The 10,285-nt window shown below is 34.7% G+C and overlaps 1 protein-coding gene across 2 annotated transcripts in view; it reads right to left on the bottom strand.

Annotated features, from left to right (window-relative positions):
* Positions 1-338: 338 nt before the first annotated feature.
* The window catches only part of PRKAR2B (protein kinase cAMP-dependent type II regulatory subunit beta), an 83,404-nt gene continuing 73,457 nt past the window's right edge, over positions 339-10,285 (bottom strand). Inside the window, exons 5-11 of one of the 2 annotated variants that reach the window (XM_042816143.1) lie at positions 8,134-8,240; positions 7,128-7,281; positions 6,276-6,377; positions 5,662-5,736; positions 4,260-4,325; positions 3,980-4,124; positions 339-2,532 (exon numbers count right to left, since the gene is read on the bottom strand). In XM_042816143.1, the coding sequence (XP_042672077.1) occupies positions 2,399-2,532; positions 3,980-4,124; positions 4,260-4,325; positions 5,662-5,736; positions 6,276-6,377; positions 7,128-7,281; positions 8,134-8,240 (783 nt within the window). In that variant the 3' untranslated portion in view covers positions 339-2,398. The remainder of the gene's footprint in view (positions 2,533-3,979; positions 4,125-4,259; positions 4,326-5,661; positions 5,737-6,275; positions 6,378-7,127; positions 7,282-8,133; positions 8,241-10,285) is intronic. The other variant, XM_042816144.1, reaches the window with a different exon arrangement.

Here is a 10,285-nt window from a genome sequence, read left to right as displayed (position 1 = left end):
TGATTCAGTTCTCAGGAACAACACAAAGAAACTGCCTCAGCAGGAAGCCATAATTTGGGACCTAGAAAATCTCAGTGTCTGATTATCTGACATTTGTCACTCCCCACAACCACAGCATCTCCCCGGCCATGTGCTAAAGCAAACCATCCATTACAAAGCAGCTAGGACAAAATCCACACCAACACGTTCTCTACAGCGAATAACCAGAATATGTACGTAACTTATGAAAATCAACATGAAAGTGTTAAGAATTATTAATGTTTTAATAAATGAATATAAATAGTTCACTTGCAACTTTATAATAATGGAATTAAAACACAACAATATCAATAAACATGTATTTATATATATAAAAGTGTTGTTTATTGTAAGGAAACTTTAAATATAACCAACAATATTGAAAATATCGTGACTGGCATTTACAGCCTTGATCCTAGTTTACTGCCATACAAGTAATTTCTAGCATTTCTCTTAATCACATTAAGCTAGTGCAAAATTTAGGTAGCTTTCAGAGATTAAGCATACAGAATGACAGGAGTGTAGATTTTAGTTACCTGATATCTCCTTCTAGTATAACAAGCTTCTCTTTTTTCCATAAGTCAAAAGTATAAAGGCAAGTTCTCATATGTGCAATTATTCATAGCAGGTTTCTAGATTAAAAAAAATGACACTTGTAAATTTTGCTCAGATTGGGTTTGTTAAGAATTTGACTTATAATTTATACCATACTATATGGCATAAATTATATATTATAATTGTATTATATAATCATAATTTCATATGCAGGTATGATTATATAAATTGTCTGAAAGTATCACTAACTACAGGATAATAATTACATCAACATCCGTAAATATATGGCATTAGAAAAGTCATTATCTAAAGAGGAAAGACGTTATCATTCAGGTATTCAAAACAGGGCACAAGCAGCCTTCCTACAATTCTTGTAGTACTGTTTTGGCAGAACCACTGCCTGTTGCCATTATGTGCGCTAGCTTGCTCTGTACATCAACAGCTTGGTCGGTAAGCAGTGTTCAGATTGGGCCATGCCTGAAATTTCCAGGCACAGACCTTTGTAAGCAATGAGCCCTGTGCTCCTAATTAAGATGATAGTCCCTCTCCTCAGTCTCAGAAGGTATCCCATGCTATTAGAGCTAAAAAGGTATTTTACGACGACCTACATTTTTTGAAAGCAGGACATGTTAGCTTTAACAGCAGCATTATTTCCAAAATTGTAGAAAGCTTTTAACTACTGATCTTTAAAAGTCAATATACTTTTGCACTTGCTGATAAGGATTTTTTCAAAAACAAGCTTAGTTTAGCATGGCTCTCAATATCAGTCACTTTGTTAATTGGACCTGGTCTTTGATAGCTAAGATTAGACCGCAAGAAGAGAGATATACAGAGATCCTTTGAATTGAAATAGGTCAAAGATTTAACAGATTAAAAAAGGTGAGATCTAAAAAAAACTAACTAGAGAACAAGCATAGAGAAGACAAAATGCATAAATATAAAACAGGGAGAAGTAAAACGACATAGGTTATGTATGATTAGGCAGAACATGACAACAACCTACGCCTTTGCTTCTAAAGCATGGAGGTTAATTTGTCAGCTGTTCTCACTCTAGACTATACAGAATACACATAACTAATAAAAAATGCAGTTTATTGCAAAAATATACAAGTCCTCTAAATTGCATAAGATATTACAATGTCGTGCTGAAACATGACATATTAAACGAAGAGGACTTCCAGACAAACTACAAAACGTTAAAAATCAGATTTGGTTCATGAGCGTTACACAAAATGCATTGTCATGCTTTATCTTACGATTAGTCTTGTGATTCACTACACTTGTGATAAATGCAACATAAAATCATGACAATCGTAATAGTCAGAAAGTAATATCTACTGTATATCTTCTGTATTAATACATATAAACACTTTGTGTGCACTAATACTTTCAACATATCACATTCAAACTAACAGTCTTCCCAGAAAAACTGCAATCATTTGGAAGGACAGAAGATGGTTTAACAAGTTCATCGCATGTGGGTTTTTTGAAATCTACTCTTTAAAGAAATGTTGTATTAAAGGACTTGATTTTCAAAGGTGCTGTGGTAACACAGGTCTTCTTAATTTCAGGTGGAACCATTACAGCTAAGCACTTTAAAAAACCAAGTCCCCAAGTCATTGAATTTCTATTTTGTTTACTAGTACTTCCACTGTAATAAGTCCAAAAAAAAAAAAAAAACCCAAAAACTAAAGAACCACCCCAAAATGCGCTCCTAAAATCACAGAAAATGCTTGGCATCTATAGGAAGAGAGACAATTTCTCAGTGGACTAACCACTACTGTGCTATGTTCTCATAACTGATCCTGTTGCTCCAACGTTTAGTTCATGCACTGGTGTCAGCAATGTCCATGTTTGTTCCAAACAGAGCAACTAGCTGCTCTTCATAGTTTGCAATGTTTCTTTTCAGAATTTCCATACAAGGTCCCAAAAGCCTTTCAAATGCCTGCACGTCCATAACTAAGATAAAAGGAAAGAGAAAGAGAAAGAATGTAATGCACTCATCAGAGGCAGGCACCAATCTTAGTGTTTATGACATTCCAAAGGAAAATTTTTAACGGTAACTAGAAAGATTCTACTGAGGTATACACTGTTTACACAGAAGAGAGCCACTTACCTTAGCTAAGAAAATATTCACCAATACACTGCTGCCATGAACCTTCATAAATACTAGCCTTTGCTAGGCTTCTTACTTATGAAATATCTTCAAATTAAGATTTATGTGATTCAAGAGCTCCACAAGAACTCTGGAAGGGCCTGGATTCCTCTGCAGAATGCAGTATTAAGAGCCTTGGAATTTCAAATAAAACACATCCATTCTTGATGTTGTTGGCTATATCTGGGGTCTAGCTTGGCTTATTTTCTTGCTGTTTTTACCTGTTTCCACTCACAGTGGAAATGAATAGATATTTACTTCCTAGCAAACATACAAGAAGTTGGAAATAGCAATCCACGTCACATCAGTGTTCTCTATCCAACCAGAATGTTTCCCTTCACTGATCACATGGCATTATCCACTGTATTTCTAGCCAACAGGCCAGGGAGGAAACTTCACATTTCAGTCAGCTTCCAACCTTCATCCTGCAGCCCCCTGGCTCCTGAGAAATGTTCAGATCTCTGCTATTCAGAAGTGCCAGAGATGAATCACCAGTACTGGATGAAGACAGTCTTCTTCCTCACTGCTTCTCATTCTTATCTTTCTACGGTTTTTACTCCTACTGCCTGCTCATCTGTGTGAGTTTAGAGATATGGATTTAAAAAAAAATAGCTTTATAAATTAGAAATAAACTTTTTGTTTACTGGCTTGGTAATCAAGCCATCCTTCAAGAAAGCCAAATCCATATTTTCTGTTTTCCCATAACTAGAGGGTATGTAGAAATTAAACATTATGACCATGAAAAGGAATGAGTCAGAAGAGGTTGTCTATAAGCAAACGACAGTGTGATAGAATGATTAAATTAGCAGCTGGTGAAAGAATTTGTTAAAGCTTCAGTCATGGTGATAAAATGGGACAGAAGACTTACCACAAAGTTATTTTATGGATAATAGTCAGAATAATGGGAAAAGAGGGAAAAGAAATTCTTTAGCTAGCTGCAGTGTTGGACAGATTTTTCTGATAGCTACAAAAGGTTTGCAGCAATATTATCTGCACAGTCTTGAAGCAATTTTACTTCTACATAATCACAGAAAAGTCATGAATTTGTTTTCAATACCAGTTAATCATTATAATTTTTGCATGTAGCTAAAATAAATAGAAATACATAGTAAAATGTGATGTGATCAAGAAGCCTCATTTGGGTAAATGTAATTAAACCTTATATTCTGGAGAAAGACAGAGTTCAAAGTTAAAACAATCCGACAGATTATATAATTGTTATATTAGATACAAAGTATTATTGAGCAGTACCTAAACACTTGACAGTGCCAAGAGCAAACGCAGAAGCAGCTCGTGGTTTGTTAGTTACAAGAGCAAGTTCTCCAAAATACTGTCCTCTTGAGCATCGAGCTATTTCAACTGCTCCATTCTCTTCTACCTCTACATCTGGTTTACCCTAAAACATCAAGTAGAAAGAAAAACTGAGAACAATGTTTGCTGAACTCACTTGTATAAGCAAAACTGACAACAATAATAGTAATGTTTAGAATAAATCAAGATTAAATAAAAATGTGTTTTAGGGATGTTTTACCTTCCTTGTCATTATAATCCTTACTTCCCCAGACTCCACAATGAAGAAAGAATCAGCCATGTCACCCTGTAGAAGAAAAAAACAAAGTGGGTAAAGGAAATGTGGAATTCCATTTTAATTTCACACTACATAACCAGGGTGAAAGTAACGCCTCTATTTATTTCCATGGAAACCACAACAAAGATCATAAGAACTATTTTGATGGAGCAAATTCTCAGCTACAAAACACTATTTTTCACCATTAGCTATGCATTTTTACCAGTGATGTATAAGAACCTGCATGATATGGTCATAAAGATCTGCACCAGTAATGGTGATCCATCGTTTCATAGCTGCTCTGATGATGTTGGAAAACACTAGGAAAATGCTGCCTGTGCAGTCATCTTTCATGGGCCTGAATAGATTGAAATCAGAAGGTGCCAAATCCAGAATATACAGTGGGTGTGGGCTGGACAATCCAGCCAAAATTAGGAGTGCTACACATGCTCTTTCATATCAGATGCCATTTTGTCAGAGTGCCCCTCTGTTGCCATCTGTCTCAAGGCAACAAAATGTAAGAGAATGATAGGAGAAGGCCATACCACCTACTGCCATACCACCAACATAATAAAATATGAGGCATTACTTTTGCAGCAGCTCTTGTAACATTAAAATATTGGCAGCCAGTGCCTTGAAGTTTCCCTTTTTGATATCACTGCCAAAGAAACCACTTTTAAAGTGAAATACTCTTTTAAGGCACAAAACAGAACACCTATAGAGAACTGACAGCAAATATTTTTCATGAAAAGACATAGCTTATACAAAAAGCAAGGAAAAAAACAAATATGGAAGATGATAGGATCCTTACTCCTTTTTCTCCACCTCTGCATTCTTTCTTAATGATTTCTCGTACAGTTTCCCATATACAAAAGCCTCCAAGGGCTGTATCTGATATACAGTAAATAATTTTGGGCAAGACAATCTCAGTTGCCTATTCCAAAGAGCTTCCCAGATCACAGAACCACAGAATACCCCAACCTGGGAGAGATCTAAAAGAATCCAGATTTCCGACTCCTGGCTCCACACAAAACTACCTAACAATTTAACCCTATGCCTGAGAGCATATACAAGAAAAGCCAGGTAGGTCTTCAGTGCTCATTAGTCTAAACTATCATTTGATAATATAGTTTGAATTGCTAAATATATTAAAAATGTTGACTTGTTTATTCACACCAACAGAAAGGGAACTTTTTCAGAGTACTATGTAAGTAAAAAATTAGCTTCTGAAACAGTATCACTCCTCCAGGTTCACTGTTTTTGTTTTGATAACAGAATATAGTTTAAAATCAAGTATCATTTATAAATATTATGGTAATCATTACTTATTGGAAGAGAAAAACTAAAACAAAATAAACAGGTGTACCTGAGCAATGATTTGTTCACCATCCTTGTATACTTTGGTGCCAATCACATCAACCACTTTCAAACGCTCAGATACCTTCATTTAAAAAAGAAAAACATCTGATTAACATTACCGTATTATATTTAGAAAGCCCATTTATACTTCTTTCCATGAATCTTTACATCGGATAGCATATCTTTAGTCTCCTGTTTTGATAATCATTAAAGAAAGAAAGAGCTGCTGAATAGCATTTCTGAGGTTATAGTATAGTCTTCAGAGGTGGAAGTGTTGACAGAGGTTCCATTTTGGATGTCTTAAATCCACTTCTTCCAAAGTTATTTCAGAAAAGCATACATGTACAAATGTAACTGTTAAATGAAGATATTTTGAAATTCCCTAAGTAATCGTTTAATTTTACTATTATCAAGAAAAATTAAGCTCAAGAAAATGAAAGTAAAAGAAACAAAAAAAGCCACCAAAATTTTAAATACTGTATTGACAATGGTTCTTTATCCTTCAAATTTAAAAGATAGAAACTATGATATTTTTCTAAAGTAGTATGCTAAATCCAAATTTTAAGAATTTTACCAAGTACCTCTGATGCAGCCATTAAAATAATGCAATAGAAAGCTTACTTCTAAAGATTTAAGGAATGGCAACGACTCAATAAAATTTTCATACATTCTTCTCTTTTTGGCATTGTTTTTTACAATGATTCTTCGGAATGTTACCCTGTCCTGTAAACACAAAGAGAAGAAGAGAGTTTAGCAACAGAAAACACATACATGGTAGAACATTCTTTAGAAGTAGCTGAAGATGTTCCTATTACCTAGTTGAAGTAACTCAGTTTAGCTATAATGCTAGCTACCTAGAGTCAGTTAGAGAAAGCAAAATTCCTCTAGGGGTCAATCATGAGCTCCTAAAAATTAAGCTCCTGATCTTAATCTCATTCACATTGTGAAAAGCTTCTCTGCCCTTCGGCAGAACATACATACAGAGTTTACTTACGGCCAGATTTGCTTAAACAGGCTGACTACATGATGAGCACTGAGGGATGTGAACAACAGCTATCTCTACCTTGGGATCAGCCAGTAAATTGATACGAAAGTCTTAAGAACGGCTAATCCAGTTTTACTGTTTTGGTAAATTCTATTGCTGTTGTGGAAGATCTAAATAATGTAACATTGATAAATAAGCTCATATTTGAATTCTTCTCTGAAATCAACAGCATTCATTTTGCAATTTGGGAAATTAACAATAAAGAACAGTAAAATAACTTTTTTTTTTTTTTTTTAACTCAGTGCTTTCTTGTGTGTCCATTTTTTTTCCTGCAGTTCCTGCTAAAAAAGTGCTAAGAGTTCTCTGAATTGTTAATATTTTCTAAAATAATAATTCTACTTTTTAAAAACTGTTATAGCATATCAGTGCCATTTATATCATACATTTAAAACAAATGAATAATACATTAACGTCAGTATTTCACTTACCAAACCCCAGATGGCACCAGGAGAGGTAGCTATAATTGTAGCTGCTCTGGGTGTGTTGTACATTAAGGCCAGCTCACCAAAACTTCCTCGGTTGTCATAGGTGCCAACACACCTCCCAACACCATCACACTTTACATAAATATCGTATGTCCCTCTGTTAATAAAATACATAAATAAAGTGAGTAGAATCTAGTCCTGTTCTTTGCTAAGCACTCTCACTCCATTTTTATACCATGAGTCCCAAAAATAAAGCAGTTTAAATACATATTCCACTTGCTTAAACTGTATTAACCTGTCCCCCTTGCTGAGGACAACTCCATCACTTCAATAATTATTCAATAAATAACAAAAGTAGTTCCTCTCTAAAGTGAAGGATAAGGTTGTCAGTTTTGACAGTAATTCTCTGTAAAAACAGACTGGATTTACAGTGATCTATTGATTGCCAAAATTGTTTTAATTAAAAATGAACTAGTAGTATACATGTTTATTAATTTTATTTTAACTATACTATGTACAAATGTAGCATATTATGTTATGAAATAACACAATTTAACATCTAAAATACTTCAAAATAGTAATTTGTAAGGTAATAATTAGATGAATTCCACATCCAACGAATGTGCATGAAAAGCAACATAAGATTATGAAATGAAGAGATCATGTAATTATCTAACATCATGCGGATTTCCTCCCCGTCTATTCGCTCAACTATTACTTTTTTGTTTTCAGAAAGCAGTAAAATATGGTATCTTACAGAACATGACACAGCCATCCTCACTGATGCTAAGCCATCACTTTGTATCTGTACAGTACATGTTGATAAATCGTGTAAATGATTTCCAAAAACTGCTCTCCAAGTCTCAGACACAACTGTGTCAGTTCTCATGTGTTCTATTTTCTTTCTCCCACACAAATGTGTAAGAATCAAGTGCAAGCACATTGAGAAATAGATTTTTCTCAGTGGACTTTCCCATAATACTCAGTGCTACAAGACACAGCCATTCACCTATCAATGACATAGAAGTTGTCACCATCATCTCCTTGATCAATGACATGTTCCCCTCCTTCAACCAGCTTTTCAAACATCGCGTCCAACACCTGAGACATCTGTTCCTGTTTAAAAGAACACAGTCAAAGACAAGAAATTATCATCTGCTTTCAAAATCTTACTCTTCAGATTAACTAACAGCTCCACCTCTCAAATATGCATAAATTGCTTAGAGACATAAAAATGTTTACGCTGCAGAGATGCATGGGTAAGCCAGAAAGACAGATTCTACTTCCTACTAATAGTTTTTTCTCTGTCAGTGTTCCGATCCCAACTTCCCTTCTTGTACTACTAATGACAAAACAGATCTTGACTGCAATAAAAATTACTCATAAGCATTCAAAAAATAGAATTTCAAGCTAGCCTTCACTAATTTCATCAATTATATAGTTATGTGCCTCATTGCAAACAACACTTACCTGGTTTTGTATTTCAGAAATATTTTATCGCATCAAAATGGCTGCAAGTACTTTGAAAATCTGAATTACATCACATCTGCATGATGCTGGGACAGAAGTAACCATAATGGTCTGTAGTGCTTTGGTTTAGTAAATGCTAGGCTTACTGGGAAATAGGAGCGTACACATGGTTATAAAAATACTTTATTAAACTGAATGGAATATGGATGCCTGAAGGGAAAAATTAACAGAATAACAAAATGTCAACTTTTGAATTATAATACAAAAAACTAATAACTAATCATACTGTTTGCTTTGCTTGTTGTAGACCTCCTAAAACCTAATTAATTATTTACATTAAAAAGCAACAAACACAGCTCTTTTGTGAATTGATACAAATCCTAAAAAGATAACTTAATAATTGAAGTTTTATTTCCAGTTTATTCAGAAATATACTTAAAACGCTGAGAACAAACACAAAATTCTCAATGACTTTTTCAAGCTTACCAAGTATGTATAACACTGGAACAAAAAGTGAAACTACTGAAAACCACAACAGTATTTACATCCTCAGGCATTTTTTGAATGGTTCAATTCATAGCATTCCCAACCACTGCAAAATGACAATCACCTTTCTGAACAAAACCAGCTAACCCAGTCCTGTAAGAGTCCTTCTGCAGCCCATGGGCAGAGATAACCATACCACATATCTCAGAATAATTCTCTAGAGATTGCTTTCTTCCTGCTGATAGAGAGCTACTCCAACTAAATGATACTTCATTTGTAGACAGATAAAGTTAGGTGAATGAATTCCATCTTTAATTTATTGAATTTCTTCACTTACGCAAACCTTTTAAAAATATCAAGCTGGTGTTATCAGATCCTATTTAAAAATGAAAGCAGACAAATACAATTTTACTTTACAGAATTAATTTATCATGTGTGGGCACAGAAAAGCAACAGATGCACAGCATCCATCCTCAGTACATATCATGGGAAAGTACAGAAGGACATAATGCAGCCTACCTAGGCCAGCAGGGAATCCTCTATGTCTTGTTTTAGTACTTTTTTTTTGTTATAGGCAGGTACGTATTTGCAAAAAATAAAGGTCATGTAACTATCCATTCATAAGTGAACAGCTTATAATTCAATTTAGGAGAAAAGCGTATGCGTGCGCACGCCACTGGGAGACACTGAAAACGATATACTGTTATCTTCTGAAGCATGACACATGTATTTTAACTTTCTGAATAAACTGTAACCAACTGAAAGACGAGTGGCCCTCTTTCCAAAACTTTCCACACAACATAATGGTAGAGCAGACTGCAATAGCCAACCCGGGCACGTGGCTCTTGATGTCACCATGAGAATTACAAAACCTGCTTGCTTAGCCTGCTTCTACGTGAATCCTCTTGTTTCCCTGCCAAAATGAGGCTCAATTTACTAGTGCTCTCTGTAGTTGCTCTGAAAGGATAAAGATGGGTAATTCCAAAATTAAAAAGTAGATCTGCTATCATATGCAAAATTAATTCCAGTATTTTGTAAAGTGGCACAATCTGAAAGCAGTTTGGGTTTGAAAAATGCTTATAAAATGAAACCAGGAAGAATTTTTTTATATCACTGTTTGCAGATCTGTGTAATGCTGTGGCAATCTGGTAATCCCCACTGCTAGAATGATACTTTATTAAAATGATGCAATTCTAATAAAATTT

The sequence above is a fragment of the Centrocercus urophasianus genome, unplaced genomic scaffold (genome assembly GCF_019232065.1).
Source record: "Centrocercus urophasianus isolate 14NV4802_14NV808 unplaced genomic scaffold, USGS_Curo_1.0 seq_15, whole genome shotgun sequence".
Taxonomy (NCBI): Eukaryota; Metazoa; Chordata; class Aves; order Galliformes; family Phasianidae; genus Centrocercus; species Centrocercus urophasianus.
The sequence above is the reverse complement of the archived record's forward strand: the minus strand, read 5'-3'. Positions and strand labels throughout refer to the sequence as shown.